The sequence below is a fragment of the Manacus vitellinus genome, unplaced genomic scaffold, assembly GCF_001715985.3.
Source record: "Manacus vitellinus isolate BGI_N305 unplaced genomic scaffold, ASM171598v3 scaffold_1_pilon, whole genome shotgun sequence".
NCBI classification, from domain to species: Eukaryota; Metazoa; Chordata; class Aves; order Passeriformes; family Pipridae; genus Manacus; species Manacus vitellinus.
In genome coordinates, this window is record NW_021939396.1 from 49,603,144 (window position 1) to 49,621,665 (window position 18,522).

The 18,522-nt window shown below is 40.5% G+C and overlaps 1 protein-coding gene across 25 annotated transcripts in view; it reads right to left on the minus strand.

Moving 5' to 3' along the window:
* The window catches only part of EPB41L3 (erythrocyte membrane protein band 4.1 like 3), a 141,509-nt gene that overhangs the window by 58,309 nt on the left and 64,678 nt on the right, over positions 1-18,522 (minus strand). For 24 of the 25 annotated variants that reach the window (XM_018081508.2, XM_018081492.2, XM_008925547.3 and 21 more), the window contains exons 2-3: positions 6,602-6,822; positions 1,416-1,613 (exon numbers count right to left, since the gene is read on the minus strand). In XM_018081508.2, coding sequence (XP_017936997.1) covers positions 1,416-1,613; positions 6,602-6,811 — 408 coding nt within the window. In that variant the 5' untranslated portion in view covers positions 6,812-6,822. The remainder of the gene's footprint in view (positions 1-1,415; positions 1,614-6,601; positions 6,823-18,522) is intronic. The other variant, XM_029959243.1, reaches the window with a different exon arrangement.

An 18,522-nucleotide genomic window follows, 5' to 3' on the forward strand; every position in this document is an offset into this window, starting at 1 on the left:
AACTGAGACTGCAGGTCAAGAAATGACCATTTAATAGTCACAAGGTATGTGGCCAAACAGTTAGTCCTAGACTGAAGGAAACAACAGAGGGCTCAACCAGTGAAATTAAGATATTCAACAGCATGGACTGCCAAGTTGTTGTAAGAGTAGTAAAATACCAGCTTCTGTTCGCAACTCACTCATACCATAGCAAAATGTGGCCCAAACTGCAAAGTCAGGGTTAAATAAAAACCAATAAGGCTTTTCCTCACATGTCATTTTCCAAAGCACTTAAAAGGAGAGCAGCTGACAGACATGAGGGCCAAGCACAACCTGATTGTAAAGATGTCGTGATTTGGCTCCCAGTCGGTACTTTTTCCTCCACGCTCTCTCCTTCTCCATGCTCCTTCGGAATCCCCTTTCAAGACTGAAGACTATTTAATCTCTGCCTTTATACTCTCCTGTTCTCCCCAGGTGACTTTTCTTTTCCATGGCACTCTGAGGTTACTCAAAGAAGGGTTGGCTTTGCCAAGCCCTCCAACACACATCCTTCCTCTACTATCCGCTGCTCAGCCAGGGATCAGCCCCTTCCTTGCATGCATGACCTCCTGATCTGAAGCAGGTTCAGGACAGGCTAGTCCACTGTCCAAAAATCATCTCGTTGACAACGAGTGAATGGAGAAATGGGTCAACTCTGAAATGCTGAATTTTGTCATGCTTACTCTGAGGCAATCAATGTGCTCATTTTCTGCTTTTCTGGGGCCTTCTGGAGTTCAAGGCAAGGTATCCTCTTAGCACGAGTCTGCCCCCTGGTACAGGCTGGATCCTAAGTAAGAGCGCATTTGTTCCAAAAGTAGGCTCCTGACAGAGTCTCAGCAGGGAAAGCAAGTTTCCTTACAGAAAAATCACAGCATCTTTCTGCCAGTAACATTCAGACACAGTTATGATTCACAGACATGGATAAGCACACAAAACTCTCCACTCCCACTGTTATTTGCTCCTGAAATTTCCCCCACTTACCCAGGACATCTCTCATGCCCTTACTCATCTCACAATAGTCAGAATTACTGCATGGACAATGACTCAATGTAAGTCTCAACTCAGCAGAGTACCGAGGAAAAGAAAAGCCCGATGGGATCAAAATCCTTCTTTGTTTATGGGCTTTGTTGCCCATAATTTGTTTTCTGCATTCTGATGTGGCATGTGCCAACAAAAAATTAATCCAAAGTCTCTGGCTGTTTCAGGGAGTGCTCAGAATGCCTTACCTAGCTCAAATCCGTGCACCTTCTTCAATGTCCAGAAAAAACAACGAAAGCATCTCTGAGCTTGGCACCGGCAAAATATCAGGACATTCATCCTTTTGCTTAAATTAGAAATATAATTTCCACTATTTACTGCTGGACAGTTGAAAAAAAAGAAGACAAAAAGCCATTTACCTCTACTTCACATGCATATTCCGATCCATCCAGGAGTGTCACTTTGCATTGCATATTTTTCGGTTTCTTGACAATCTTTAGAGGAGACTTGGAGAGTTTGCTAGATGAAGATTTTTGAGAAAGCTTGTCTTCCTCTAGCTGCTGATATTCCAGCTGTTTTGCACTTGTAGCTGCAAACTCTTGTTCTTTCTCTGTGACCTATAGAGAGAAATATATATACTTTTTGAAGTGAGATAAACCAATCATGCCATGCAGTACACTGTGCACCCTTCACCCAAGCATTTAATTGAGCCTTGTGTGGGGCCTGGACAAGAAAGCCCCTGATGTAGGACAATCTTTATTGGAAAGATTTCCCATGTTCCTCCCAGCTATTATTTTAAAGTCCCATACCTATTAAATCATATGATGCTTCCATGGTGCCATACGGAATAGAAAAATACCATCAGGTTTGCACTAATTTTGCTGTCAGTGAGAAATCAGTCCCTGAATGAGGGCATGGATGCCCCCCTAACAGTGTGAATTCACAAGGGGATGCTGACATGCCCGGGAGAGCAAAAGGCTACCCAAGCACGCGAGCAAAGGGTTAAACAAATAGGATGGAAGTGAGGGACCAAACAACTTTTATGTGCAGTCAGCTGACTAATGGATGATAAGTACAGAATGAGATGCTGAATTTTGCTCTCTGAAGATGCCCACTAAGTCCCTCTGGCTGACAAGAAAGGTGCTATTTGAAAGACAAATATACTGCAGGGGAAAAGGGCAAGAAGAAACAACCATGGTCACTTTTGTTTGGGTTTATCTGAGAGTAAGGCCATTTGAAGAGTTACCGTGATACAGTGCAGCACATGGTTCTCTCCATGGCACTAGATGAAAGCCAGAGCAGCTCTACAGCATTTCACCCTTTCTAGTAACAGCACTGTGCTGCAGTCATTACCCTTCTCATCAGTTATGTCCTGATAGATTCCAAACAAAACCTCAAAAGCAGTGCAGTAATACTTAAGCTAAAGTTTAAATAAAATAAAAAAGTCTTTCTGTTATCTCACACAAGGCAAAAAAAAAACCCACCCTGCTCTAGCTCTGAATTATTTCAGTAAAATAAGCAACAAGCATTACTGGAAATATATTATAAATTAACCCTCCAAGTCTGTTTCCATCCATTGAATATAACAGACTTCATGAGAATGGAGCAAATCCATCTAAAGGCTTTAATCTGCATTGAGACCAGAACAACCTTGAATCATATAACCAGAAACAACAGTGTACTGCTAAATCACAGTGAACTGTCCTTGAGTGATTTCATAAAAACAAGCCACAAGCTTCCCCTCTGCCTTCAGGTGAATGAGGAGAAGGGGAATTTGGAGCTGGCTGGCTGTGATACCAAAGGTGCCAGCTCCAACCAAAGCCCCAGCAAATTACAAGGAGGTGAGGCAAGACCCCACGGTCCTACTTTCTCTGCAACAGAGAACATAGCAATGGTCTCCTGCACTTCCTGGGTGGGGAGGCTAGAAGAAAATGGAACTTAAAAGATAAAAAAGCAAGAGTTGGTTTCAAAATCCACCACATCTCCCAAGCCATGGATTTTCTTCCCCAGGAGCAGACCAGCTCCTGCCATCTCTTCTCCCATCTAGCTCCAGCACTAAAGGACTTTCTCCTTCCAGTACTTGGACATCAGCTTTGACATCTGGATGTCAAGGTCCTAACATACCTTGAAGACTGTCAGGAGATGGAGGCACAAAGTATGTCAGTGGATTAGCTGTTTGCTGAGCATTTAACACTCACAGCAGCTGTGACAAAGAGAGAGAGTCCCCCTGGGCTCACAGCAAGGCTCGAGGCCAGCTAACCTTCCACCACCTCCACAACCAGCTGGCAAGCGGTCCAGGCTGGTGCACTGAGATATAAAAAAGACTGAAGATACCTCCTCCTAGGGCCTCTGTGCAGAGCTGCACTGCTGCTGATGGGCAGAGGGACTCTGATGATTTCTGTACATTTTGTTAAAAGAAATCTGCCAGGGAAGCTGCATGTGCTTACATGTGGGTGCAGAAGTCATTCTGGGGATGAAAAAAAAAGCAGCACTGTCATACACAGTGGCTCATGACATTTCTGATGTGAGAGTTAGTACTCCACTCCAACAACAAAAAAAAACACCAACGAAATACCCCAGATACATGGAACTAACTAATCTTTTACAAGAAAACAGAAAAGTTGCTTGAGAGAAAAGCCCACAACAACAAGGGTGCCCATCGCCCATTTAAACTTGAGAACTATATTTAGCCTGCAAGTAATTTCTGGGAATCCTAATGGACTAGTAGTTATTTTTCTTCATAAAGACACTTGGTAACTTAAGACTACAGCAGAGTTCTGTTTATTTATAAATATTTAAAAATATTACTGAGGTTATTTTGTTTGTTAAAGTTCCCTTTTACATTAAGATCAGGGGAATGTGTCTAGGTTAAAATCATACAGAAGATTTTCTCTCATTTGTCTGGAGAAAAAAACATGCCAAGAACTATTAGAGAAGATTACCCCAAACTATGCTGACATGTTCAGGCATTGAGGTACTTTCAGACTGTATTAAGACCCTTCTTCCTAAAGAAACCTGACATTCTGGAATCTAGGAAAAAAAGATAGCCAGTGAAAAATCCATGCACACAGTGAATCATTTTGAACTCCACAAGAGTAGATGCATTTTCTTCTAAATTCTTCTCCAAGATACTTTTGTACCATATTTTTGCAGTATTTTTGGTGTCATCGACTAAATTCTAGTGCACCAGAAGTTGCTTCAGGGTTTGTATTTTTTGAGCACAACCTCTTTCATCTATGACACAGTATGTTCAAGCCCTTCTGAAGCTGCACCTCCTCTCAAAGGAAGCCTTTGGAGTCTCGGGATTCAGCAGTAATGATCTTGGCTACTTCACAGCGTCCCATTGGGATATGAAGTGATATTACCACACTTGCACAACACATTAATCCCACCTACTTATGGTAGTTGCTTGGAAATAATGATGCCCAACCCATGTGATACCACCTTCTCTTTTTCAAAGAGACAGGAAGGCAGGCATATAGCTAGGCTGCATTATTACACCTGATAGGAAGGACTTATTGCTCTAATAACTATTAATCTCAATATGGAAAGGTTCTTCCTCTTCATTAAAATGTTTTGGGGTTTTTTATGTGTATAAGGTGACAAAAGACACTTTCATGGATTGGTAACTTAAATCTTTCTTCCAAAGGTTCTCTCATATGAGCAAGAGCAAAAATCAATTTCCTCACTACAATTACAGACATCAAGAAAGAGAATGAGCAGCTTCAAGTTTTGGTTTTTTTAATGACACCATTGCAAATAGCTTTGTCTCTTAGTGCTGCTTTTGAGTGGTTCTTTCCTGTGATACAGACACTTAAGCCACTGTGAAATGTACTGGGCCTACCATCGCTGTTGGATTTGGCAGTCTGCTTACAGCATGGACATTTGGATTCAATCTGGTAATCTCAACAGGAAGGTGTCGCATATCCCTTTCACTAACCCAGTTTTTCTATCAAGCCTTCTACAGACACCAGCTCACTGTGATCTCCTTTGGGAAAGAAAGGGATCACGCAGCACATGAGAGCATCTCAGGTCTGCAAACTCACACCTCTTAATATAAAAGATGGACAGTTTTGGTGTCTAATTTGGGGTGGTTTTTTGTGTGTGTGGTTATTTTGGGGTTGGATTTCTTTTGTGGTTTGGGGTTTTTTGGTTTATTTACTTTTTTAAGATGAAAAGAAACTTGAAGTGGAATGATTACTGAAAATGTCTGGAAAAACAAAATAATACTACTTATGCCTAGGACTGATAAAATTACACTTTAAATTAATGACCAGTTTATTTAACACCTTCCTCTTTTGGACAAGCAGCCCTGGTTCTTTCCCCCAAAATAATTACAGGCAATTTCTGATCTATTTCAGAGACCAAATTGCCCCAACACATAATTGGTGGATGTGGGAGCAAGAACAGAGAGGTGTCTAGTGGGCAATGGAGTGAGGCTATCAAGGGTTATCAACAATAGAAATGGCTGGCAATTCAAAAAAAACCTCAGTTCTTCCAATGGCTGAACTTCAACAGCAATCAACAGCAGAAATCCTGCCCTGCTGTCTACTTCTTGAGATGGAAGATTTTAGACACCTGTTTTAATTTGGTCCCAGAAACATTTGTTGTGCCAAGCATTTAGGTAACACACGCCTACCAGAGTGAGATACAAAAATATTTTGTATCTGAAATTGCTCATACGCTCATTTTTTCCACACCAACACTAAGTTTGGGCTGTAGCTTTCTGAAAAAAAGCTTAAAACCCAAGACCACAGCCAGCCCCAGAGAACTTCTAGAGGAGCACTCACACTGATTTTAAGTAACACCTTACATCTGCTTGCTTCACTCTTCCAGCCAGGTAAAATAACAAGAGTCTACTTCAAACAGCCAGAAATTTTTTAAAGAATGGAGGAGAGGAGGAGTTAGACTGACTCTCCAAAGGTGAATGTGATCAGATGAGGGTCATAACCTTATGGAGCTAAGTGAAGTGATTTGCAAGTACCTCATTATTTGTGGGTCAGTTACCCATGAAGAACAATGTCTGTTAATCCTATTGACTGGAAATTATTAACGGGAAGAAGAAAGCAGCTTCCACAAATTTAATAAGTGCTACAATAAACCAAATGGAAAAGCACGCGATAGCTCTTCTGAAACCTATTACATGAATAGTTCAAGTAATTATAATGCAGTTATTCCAGAACCATGAGAAGCTTAAGGGACCACAGACTTCATGGCTCACACATCAGACAAGCAAGCATGAAATCAGTGTTCAGCAGGTGTCAAAAGAAATGAACTCTGAAAACATTTTCAGCTTCACAAAAACTGACACTGTGTGCTATCTAACACAAATGCAAGATCGAAGATGTTTCCTGCTTAGTTAATGAGACTAGCCTTATATTTAAGCACTGCAGGCAGAAATACCGGCCATGAACTTCAAAACATTCTGTGTGAGAACTATTATTCTTTAAATGCAAAAGGCCAGCCAGCCAAGATCTACAGCATCACATCAAACACCCTTCCATGCATCACTGAATATATATTTCCCCTCCTAACATACCAGACTTCTTATTTCCCAGGAGCAGTAAGTGGGTACACAGCTACTTGCATGCTCAGGCTCCCTTACCTGCTCCTTTTTCACTGGTGTGCTGTGTGCTGCCACAGCTGAGAACTGCTCGAGTGCGTTTTGAGGTTCTTCACTTGGCTGCTGTTGCTGCTGTTGCTGCTGCTGCTGGTCCTGCGGCTGGGTCTCTGCTGCCCCTTGCTGCGCAGGGCTCTCCTGCTGATCCTGCTCTTTATCCTTGGACTCGGAGTCCGATCCTGATTCTGTAGTCATGGTTGGTTATTCTGAAAAACAAGGTGAACAGACCCACTGAGTACACTCTCATAGCCGTGAATTTGTAAGCTAGGCTTACAAAATGAAGAAAGATCGGGCACAAAGTGTTAGTCTTAATATGCTTAGAATTTAAAGTGGCTATCACACTGATCCAACTGGCATCCCTAGGAAAGCTTCCGTGGTGTAAAAGACCAGGTCTAAATGCATCCATACTCTGAGGAAGAGTGTTTTTCCATAAAATCTTATTTTACACTGTAATACACTGACATTATAGGACTTCTGTTCCAATTAAATACAGAATACATAGTTCATAATTCATAGAGGGAGAGCAACATGATGAGAAAAACTTATGTGATTGAGGGCCTTAAATCCAACAAAATCCACTGCAGTTCTAAAGCATTTGGAAACTTTTGAAAAATTAAATCTTTTGTCCTTTACATTGAAACCAATATGGCTTGAGCTCCTCAACATCTGCACTCCCTTTGGGAAATGTACTCAAGTGCTTTTGATGTTTCCAGGCAACATATTATCTGTTGGACTCCATGATCTTAGAGGTCTTTTCCAACCTAAAGGATTCTGTGATTCTGCATGTGCTAGAACGTGCCAATTCTCCAACTACATACAAGCAAAACCAAACGTTGTATCAAAACAAGGATTTGAAAAAGCAGGCTCTGCACCAGTTCAGTAAAGGGAGTGTGCTTTTACGTTTGTTACTCATATGTTCTCAGACCTCATGAACTTTGCTTGAGTATTTTGCTTTTAAGAAACAAACCAGTCTGCTGCAATCTATTTCTGTTCATCATCAGGACATGATTCCTTTAACCTGGTAACCATAGCTACTGTGTAATTATAGGTGGTTGCACAGAATATACATCTGCTAACTCATCTGCTAGGAATTCACTATCAACTCCCAGAATACACTACAGTGTTTACTAGTAGAAGCAGGTTTATTTATAGATCACAAGAAAAATAAACTATTTTTTTAAAAATGTTTAATAAGCTAAATTGTTTGACAGAAAATGTTTTAAATTAGGCCAATTACTATTTCCAAACTCACTTACGTATTCTGCACTTTCAAGGCTAAGCTCTCTAGTGAACACAAGTCCCTGTAGAGTAAAGCAAATAACAGCATTCAGCCTGGGCTCAGCTTTTGCCCTTCGTATGGGGATAGGAGTGCATGTTCCTACCCCATGCAAGCCAAAATAACACAAGAGAGAAGCAGAACTAGAAAGCATACATGGCAGATTTATGCTTCAGGCCACATTTTTGAAGTACTAACGTGTGACACACTTGTTTAGGAACACATCATAAATCTCTACACTCAAACTGGCACAACTGTATAAAAAAAGCCCTTTTAAAACGCATTATTTAACAAATTGTCTTTAGCATCTACAAAAAGCAATAATTAGCTTGGGTCTTAAAATGTGACAGTCAGAAATGTGTTCACCTAATTGAACTTCAGCTGTCCATATCTGAGATGGTCACTTTAAATGTGGAGGAGAAAAACAGACGCTTCAGAGAGCGATTCATCTGACCTATTTTAGATTCCTGCTTTAAGCTGAGATAAATCACATATTAGTGCAACTTCGTCCAACTCACTACAAAGGAAGCCTAAACAAGTTCCTCCAATGTAGATCACACAAACCCATCCTCTATGTTCAATTCTCCTAAGCCACTCTTTTTTGTACGTTTTAAACATTAAATTCCAGAACAACATTATTCTCTCAGAGTTTTGGTTTACCCATCTGTCAATTCAACATGGAATAAACTATTTTTCATCTGATGCTGTTACAGTTGCCTTGAAAAGCACGCAGGCCTCCATGAATGTCCCAAGTTTCCCCCAACACCATGTTTTGTACAAGCGTATGAAAATATGAAATGCAAATTAACCAAGTAATTATTTCAGTAAACTCAAACTACATATTTCATTTTCTTTTCCAGAAACTATGCATTAGGAAGTAGCCAAAACCTAATTTACAGCTACAAAAATCATTGATCAAACAACACTAAAGAGGACCTATGACCAATACAACGTGTAATGCATGAAAGTTGTAGTATCAAGCCTTTATTTTCCCCCCTCTTGGTATGAATTAGAACGGTGTAAATAAAAAGTAGCTATCATGGTTGCTGTTCAGAAAGAGGTATTAAGGAGGTATAAGATATATATAAGAGGTATATATATAAGGATATATATAAGAAGTATAGGATCGGACTGCCAGCCAATACAAATCAAAAGTCTGTCTTCCTTCAGATGCCATCATGGTGTCACTTGAAGCTCATTTTTGCACCCTGTGTAGCTTCTTTCCTAATGACCATTTGTATCCTAGCTGTTTGTAAGCATGGAAACACAGCCATTTAAATCAGCCCTATAAACCACAACTTCACGTAGCATGAGATAAAAACAAGTTTTACTTTTCCTGCCAGTTATAATTTTGAATCTCAGGGAAAAACAAACGTGGTTCTTATATTCTTCTGGGACATTCCCACATGAAACACAGCCTTACAATACTGAGTTACTCTCTAGGATTGGTTTTCTCTCCAGTTCCATGAGTCCTCGCTGGTTTAAGAGTGCTTTGTTAGAAAACTTTGTGTGCATTATCAAATCTTTTAGCGTAAGAGATTCCCTGGATACAGTATTACTGTCATTAGTCAGACAGCAGATGGGTTTAATTAACCTAAGGTTACCCATTTCCAAATGTTTTTATTTCCCCATGCATACATGTTTAGTAACAAATACTGAGAACAAAACACTATTCATTTCATGCTGTTATGTTACAGGTGTAAATAGAAGCAAAGCAAACACATTGTGAATCCAATCTCTTACAAACCGCTCAGATGACTGTATTATTAAGATTTATCTCATTCCACCTAGTGCAGGTTGAAAATACCTAAATTGCAAGACAAAAAACAACATTCCTCTCTCAGTGCAAACCAATAGCTTGTTTTGCCTTCCTCAGCAAACAGCTGTTTATCCACATGAACTCTGACAGCATTTCATTTGTTATAAGTAGCAAAACAGTCCTCCTAGTAAGAGGTAATTTCACTCACTAGAAGAAATAACAGTAATCTTAAGAAATTCACCAACATAAATATTACTCTACCTTTGTATGCAGCAAACCTGACAGAATAGCTAGTAGGGCCTAAACATTTATCAAACATGTAGCTGGCTGAGAATTTCTTATTCCTATTTGATTAGTTTATTTACTGTACCTAGCTATGTACCAGAACCACGACTTCTACTGTGAGAACGAAATCACTGAAGTTCCTTAAAAACCTTTTCTGTTGCCACCACAGCCTTCATATCAAATTCCCCTTTCCAGCACACAGAAAACAAAATAATGAAAAGAAACTGGGAGCACTACCTTACACAAATGAGGTAATACTATGCAAGCCAGATGTGGTCTTGGATAGCCAAGTTTTGGCTTACAGTTCAGTGTTCAAAGATTCAAAAAAGATTAGCTGAGTCCAAACTCAACGCAGATGATGCTAATATTGGATAGTCTGAGGCTAGGGTAAATTTGGCTACAGAATTCAATCAGAATGAAAATCAAGTCTTTTGATTAAAAGTGGGGGAGAGGAGGAATGGCTCAAAATTAGCTTATTTAATTACTACCAAAAAATTAAGTTACAAATGTATGTACTTCCAGCAAAGTTTTAAAATATAAGTGTTTGAGTGCTACAGATGAACAGATAAGAGAGTATAAATATTAATATACTGTCAAGGTATTAAAACAACTTCAAAAAAACCCATGACATTTAAAAATAATTTTATTAGGTTAAATTACAGAAAACAAATATTTTCCTACCCTTACACTATGCAAATTCATTATATAAGATTACAAAACCTGTAAACCACTTGCACAAAAAACCCTACATCCTAAAACCTTATGGCACACCTAGACCTGGTTACCTTCAGCCACCAACCTATTACTGCTCGGAAGATTACCATTTCCATTACCAATTACTTACTATGGACTTTAAGCTCATAATTTCCTCTTCTCCACAAGGGAACCAAAACCATGTTGTCTTCTGTGTCACCTGGTCCCCTCCAGTAAGTGACAGTCCCAATCTACTGTATACATTCATCCATTCAAAAACTTATTTGACACCCTACCTCCCGTTCTCAAAGCACAGACCTTCTGGGTTGCATCCACAGAGCAAAAAAATTCACAGATAATTGACAGCAGATTCCACAGTTTAATTAACCTAGCAGTCACTAATAAACTTTTATTTATATATAAATACATGCTAGTGAAAATACATGCTATATTAAGCAAACAGAAATCACATTAGAAAAGAAATTACGAATTAATTCTGAATAAATTGTGATGTAATGAGAAAACAAAATTGAACCAAGTATAATTAAATGAACTATACATAGTCACTAACTATTTCCTGTAATGCACAGATTAATGATTTACATTTAAAAGCTTCTTTGATCTAATTAATTCTCTTTGTGGAAAGTTCTCCTTTAATTACAGTAATTTTTGAAGATTGTTATAAATCTTTGAAAAGGTCCATATTTGGAAGTTGTGTAACAAAATAATGATTCCATACTTCAAAAATAATGTTCTGCATAATGAGAGACATATTTATCCAACAATAATGAGATGCTGATGAGAAGAGCATATGGAGAACAATATTGCTTCAATGAGCAGTAACAGAAATGTCAATATACGTTTCAAGAAAAGAATACACACCAGAACTTCACCTTCTAAGCTTGAAATATAAACTGTTTTCATCAAACCGCCTGAAGCCTCAGCTCACTTCATTCCAGTTGTGTTCCTTCTTAGGAAAAGAACCATTTTCTGTTGATCCTTTTTAAGTTGGGTGAGTTTTGCTCTCACGTGCAGGAGGTACCCAAGCCACAAATATCTGGTGCAGGGGCCCCAGGAGTTAAAAACAGCTCTTTCTTGACCCATCACCATCCTTCAGTGCCAGCCAGGCCTTACAGAGGAGGCATCTCCCTGGCACTACAGTTACTCCAGTGGACACCAACAAGCCAAAGTGACTGCGAAGATGTGTCCTAAACGGACATCGTTGGGAAACAGCCCCCAAAAGGGCCACTGGATGCCCCCTCCCAACCACAAGCTCCTGTCACCCCTCTCATGCCAGCATCAGTGTAATTTTGGGGCCTGGTGGCTCAGTTGGGAAGGTTGAACCTCACCACCACGCAGAGGGAGAAGCAGCATTTCTCCTTCCAGCATCAGTGGGTGCCCCATCTGTCTGACATGGCTGTGAGGCTCCAGTCCAGCAAGTGCAACCCTTATAGTTCAAGGCACAAACACACTGGTTGTACTGAGAGCTTAGTATCTCACCTTAAATGTATACATATAAGCATAAAAGCATTAGAGTCTGCACATAAAAAAAAATAAAATTAAAAAAAAAGTCAAAAAAGTCATAACAAAAGAGACAAGAGGAAAACCAAGAAAGGCACTGAGCATCAGAGTGAGGTGCATCAGAGTGAGGTGCCATTGTGCCAGCAAAGCGTGATCCAGGTTAAGTGACTTAACAGATGTGGCGGCACAAGACATGGGCCCCAACATAAGTGCACAAGGGAGACTGCAGGGAGGGCAGGGAGGTGTTAATCAACAATAATAAAAATGGCTGCTTGGAGGTGATGCAAGAAAGACATAGCACGACTTAAAATATTTGTCTGGTCTGCTAGGAAGGTGCATGATACAGATTTCTTTAAAGTTTCTTGATGAAGATGAAAGAAGGAAAACTAGAGGTAACATCTAAGGAAGGAGTCACGTAATCCAGAAGAGAGGGAGGAGACACCTTAAAACCACCAGACACACCCTTCAGAGGGGACAAAAAGGGGACTGCAGATGTGAAATACCCATCAGGACCCAAAACTCCGCCATCCCAGGCACCTCTGTGATGGCACCACCACCAAATGAAAGCGCAGCTGAGCATTTCTGGAGAGATTATCCTTCACCTAGCAAGGCTGGGGACAGAAAGTGTCAGAAGCTTTTAAAGGACCTGGGAAGGAAGGGAATATATCAAAAAGGGATTATACACCAAAGCAGAACCAAGGACACATGAACACAAAAGGAAACATGAAGACCAGGATAAAAACTGTCTTAAAATCACCAAGAGCTGTGGTAAATAATAAGAGAGTCTATAAACACATAATAAGGAAAACCAAGCGTGTTACAGAACACGAGAAAGGCTGAATTCTTCAGTGTCTCACTTCACAGCAGCTAGATGGGACCTGATAATGGGGGCATATTTCATTTGACGCAAAGGATGTGCAAGGGAAGAACAGAGCAAACCCCTCCGTCAGCCAGCTGGTTTCAAGTCAGCAGGAACTACTGGAAACCTCCTTACAGTGCTTGGGAAACCACCATCAATCATCTTTAAACTGTTAACCACTGCCACGGAGATGCCAGAGAGGCCAGGTAAGGTCTAAAAGAAATGAAGAGACCAAACACAGCATCCAAGCTTATAAAGGAAACAGAAAAGCCAGAAATTACAGTGTACTTTTAATACCAAAGTTACGGGAGCACACTGCTAAAGGATTTCTAATCCTGTAAAAATAATGAGATTAGGAACAAAACAAAACAAATAGCTAACATTAATGTATCAAAAATTCATGTCAAACTGGAGTAATGTTTTTTTGCTCTCTCTGACAGGACATCTGTCCCAGCCGATAAAAAGGAAGTAGAGTAGTACAGATGACAGAGCCTATCTTTAGAAAGGCTTTTAAAACAGCCCCACATGACTTTTTCATGAGTGAACTACAGAAATAGTTTCCATTACAAGAAAAAGAGGAAAAAAAATGTGCACAAGTGATTAAAAACCCCAACACTAGCCTACAGTTAGCAGCATGATAACAACCTGAGAATCACAGCCATTTGAGGATCAGTGAAGGACGGGAGAGTGCCTGATCCATGCTCATCAACAAACTGGGGAGGTTGGGACACACTGCTGGCATCCTCACCCAACTTAAAGACGAGAAAAGCAGCCTGACAGAAAATCATATATATGCTGAATCCAACTACATTCCTGGAAGGATAACGGCAGCAGGAGTGGAGACCTCAGAAGTTAAAAGTGATAAGGAAGATATGGGTTATGTGTCAGGAATGAAGCAGCTTGAGGGTCTGAAGTCGTGTTAAGGAAGGCGAATTCCTGTCGACACAATGCTGGAGATGTTCTGCCTTCTGCAGCACCAGGGAGAAGTATACAGTATATTGTATTTCAGCTTGGGATTCATATTTTTTGAAAAATATGCATCAAGAAGGGAGTAGGAAGAACAATAGCAGCTTTAGAAAATGTGATCTGTGGAAAAAGGTTTAAGGAGCAGGATTTTTCTACTCTGGGAAAGGGAACAGAAAGAGAGGTTGATAAGAGCCTTGCAATACATACAAACTTCTTGCAGACAGAAATTAATCAAGCATTTGCGAACAGTGAAGCAAGAACTTGAATTGTCATCAAGTGGGATTTAGAGTAGACAGCATATCAACTGTAATGACAGTCAGGAAGAGGTTATCTATAGCTGTGTGGAGTCATCATGGGACACTTACATACAGACAAATAGGAGTAGAAAAATTCTCTGTTCGCACTTTATAAAGCATAAGATATTAGAATTTTGTTGATTTTGCTACCCCTTCCACTTGGGTTGGCAACTGTAAATTCAGAAATGCATATTTGCTTCTGTTTCAGAGCACCCGGACACACAGGATAACATTTTTGTCTCCTGTTTACCTTTCATTTCTGCAATTCAGTGAAACCACCTGGGTCTGTTTTCCTCTCTGGATGGGTGGCTTCCCACTGCAATAAACCCCAGAATCACTGCCATTTCTGCTGCCCTTCCTGCATGCAGGTTTTATGAAGAATATGACTGACCAGGTTTCCTGAAAACATCAGATCATCTTTTGGAGGTCATACCACCTAGAGCACCCCAAGGCTACCCTAATTTCTGAACAGGACAAGAAAAATCAGGCCACCATAACATGTTTTGGCTCATTTTTTCCTATCCTGCTGATCCAAGCAGCTTTCCCTATGGGCAAACATTGATTTACCAGAGGAAGAAGCAAATTGCATTCTCCTATCAAACTCTCTTTTCAGGTCTGCAGGCATGGGGTGCAGTTGCCACTGCACCTTTCCCTGCATCCAGAGTGAGGGCTGGCTCTGCCCCCTCATCCCCCACTGCCAAGATTCAGCCACCAGCTTCAAAAGCAGGTTTGATCATGGCCACTGTTCTTGTCAGTTCCTGCAGACAGCTCCTGTCTGTAGGAGCACACACAGGCTGGAACACACAAACCTTTCTGGAAGTGCCGAGTGTAACTATAGATCTGCACAGTGATTAAACCCAAAACTGACAGTTATTTCATTCATTAAGAAAATAACAACCAGTGTCACCACCAACACAAAAAATAACCCACCAAAAAACCGAAAAGGTAAAAGGAGAACTCATGAGAAACACAACAAACTGCTGCTTACAATAGACTTCAGCAAAGCATCTGTTCACTAAAAACCTTTAACCTACAGAAATACTGCAATTGCAGAAAGGTAAGGGGAACACAAATAACTTGATAAATATGTATGGTAAGAAACAACAGGGAATTACAGGGAGTAGGCGGATGTGAGGAGGAGGAGAAGGAAATGAAGGAACCAGTAACGGAGACTACATCCCACAGATGGTGGTCATGAGAGAATTGCATAGAAACACCCTTAATTTCACCCCTCTCCTCATTTCAGTTACAAAAAACCCTAGGCAAAAAAACCCCCAAACCCCCCCGCCAAACTGCTTGTAGTGTTGTGATTAAAACCAATTGATAAATATTTCATTCAGAAACTAGAAAGGCAAGAAAGACCTCACAATGGCACACCCTAATTTTCTGCAGACAAGTGACTTCGATTACTTCGGTCACATTTACATGAAGTTTTGACCTTTCTAAATTGCTCTGGAGCCAAATGTTCACATGGGGCTCCCTGTGCATCAGTCACTATTTAAAAGTTGCATTTAATGTCACAGAGGCTAAGAGTGCTTTAGGCATCACATCATTAAAGTTCATAATCTCACATTGAGCAGAAAATAGAATGAATTCAAAGTTTAAAAAAAAAAAAAGAGTTTCACAAGTTGCTGACACATGGCAGGTGTGCTACATTATCACACTACCCTCAGGCCAAAATACTGTAACACCTGTGAACAATATTTTCTGTTTCATAGACTACCTAAATAGACTGTGCTCCAGTGCTCCCAAGCTGGTGACCTGCCTAACCTCACAGAAACAAGGGAATCAGACAGGCAAAGTACAGATCAGAGCATCAAGCCCATCTCCTCCAAGGGCTTCTGACTCCCTCCCAGCAGACATTTACCTTTCTAGCTCAGGTGATGGAAGAGAGACTATTAAGTAAAACAAAAAAAATGAATTGTAATTTAAAATATCAACCTGAATTTTCTGATTTCTTGGACATCTTACTAACTAGAATTCAGCAACAAAATCAGTCAATTTTTTGCTTCATTTTACTGAGTAGTGCTTGAAAAAGTCACAAAGGACTGCTCACTGATGAATCAAACCCTCCCCAGCCTATTTCTTGTAAAAGCAATGTAGTATTATAATTTTTGTGGGTTTTTTGGGGTTTTGGTGGTTTTTTTGCAGCGACTGGATATTTTCTGCCCAGTTTTACAGTTTGGAGGGGATTAATTTTTACATTTTTGTAGCTTTGTCTCTAATCCAGAGTGGTTCAGAGGTGGAGGAAGGAAGCAGAGAAGACGGTCATTTGGCAGGCAGCTGCCTAACACCTCTTTCAACTGGCCACAGCCATTTCCATTGTCCATTGCTGCTCCATCCTGGCAAGACATACATCAGCACTGTGGCTGCAATCTCTGCTCCCAGCTCCATACAGGTTCACAGGCATTGCTGCCCTGCAGTATACTCAGCTTCAGGAGGCCACACTGTTTTCCATAAACGTCCCCAGAACTGAGCCTTTTAAGTTTTTTAAGGCGGTCATCATTCATTTCTTTGTGGAGGCAGATGTGTGACACGGGTCATGCAAGGCAAGGCTCTTGAGCAATGGCTTCCCCCACAGCATCTCAGAGCAGCGCCCTGCTCTTCATCACAGAGGAGCTCCAGGTGTTCCTGAACACTGGATTAAAATAATCAGTAAAACTTCAAAAACTAAGGCAGACACAAAAGGAAGGAAGAAGTCATAGGCAGTGAAAAAAAAACCCAGAGGAACCATCCTGAAACCTAGTTAGATAAAGGCCGCTCTGTGCAAGGAGAGCCAACATGTTAAGGCTTGGGACAAAAGTGCTCCTACTTCATCTTCCTTTTTTTTTTTTGTTCCCTCCTATACTAACACTAATTTTACATCCAGTTTTTCAAGTTTTAAAGGCGTTAAAGGGGACTGATACAGTAAGGCTACATAGTGAGGCATCATAGTGTGTTTAGTCATAATAGCTTTTGTTTTTCTGAAATGGATTATTAATGTCATATTTAGATTTTAATTTCATGGGGATTCATGTCAGTTTTGAACATAAAACACATCCTGCAATACCAACTAATAGCCTTTCCAATTTGGAGCACTGCATCAGCAAACCAGCAGTTCTCCAAAACCAATCCCACGGCATCAGACAACTAGCTTTTTATACTTAAACTCTTCTGGGATCCCCATGCTCCCCAGAGCTTTAATTACCTGCTACAGATTACAAAAATACTGTTAATTTGGCACTGGCAGCTAGCCTGTGACACCTGTGCTCCAAGTTACACTGTCACTGCAAAAACAGTCTCCCAGCCACCTTTTAAAATGCATTTCAATGTTTTCCCCCAAAACTGAAATACACATGCTAGCAGTCTGCTTTAATGCCTCAGAGCCACCAGCTGTTAAATAATGTGTTGGATGCAAATCAAGATCTGAGGATGCTGTAGGAGCAGGGACTTCTAGGAATGAATCAATCAGAGTGGAAAGGCATGGATGACAAGAATATTTTCGGTGGATCCAGGCATCTGTAGAGTGATCTCACTTAAAATGAGAGAGTAAGCGGGACTCTCTCCCAGCTTCAGTTACACTTTGGTTACATATTTTAGGACCATTTTAGTTACATATTTCCAAAGCACAGGAAGGTCGCACATATGTTGTCCCAATGCATACTAGTTAAGTCCTGAGGGTCCTTTGCATGATGAGCTCTACATGGAATTAAGAGAAAGCTTTCTGTGTCTTCACATAACATCCCAATAAAGCCAAAAACCTTTCACCATCTGTGCAGTTAAACTATGAGGATTTGCAGATCAGCATCCAATACAGCCTGACAAAGAAAATAGCTATCTTTAAAGAGGCTCTAACCCTTTTTACCTATTAAACCCTGAAATGCTCTACATACAGCTACATAGTAATTACATTATATACTCCTGACCCAATGTTATACTGGATTATGCTGGCTCTGAAGATGGATGTCACCAGATCTGGCAACTCCTCTGTGACATGTATGACCTTCTTGGAGTTCAGACACATAGAAGTGACAGCAGCTCAGAGAGGACAGAAGGGTTTGAGGCAATGGGGACAGACTGGTGGCTTGAAGTGTCCCCACAAGACAGTGGTCACAAAAAAATGGAGGAGGAGATAAAGAATAAGAAAGTAGGAAGTTGCAATAATGCAGCTTAATCACAAAAGCTAAGAGTAAGAGGGAATGGACAGACTCTTGCAGCAAAAAGAGGAAGAAAAGCTCTTTGCAGCTTTTAAATCATGAGGGTTTCAAAAAA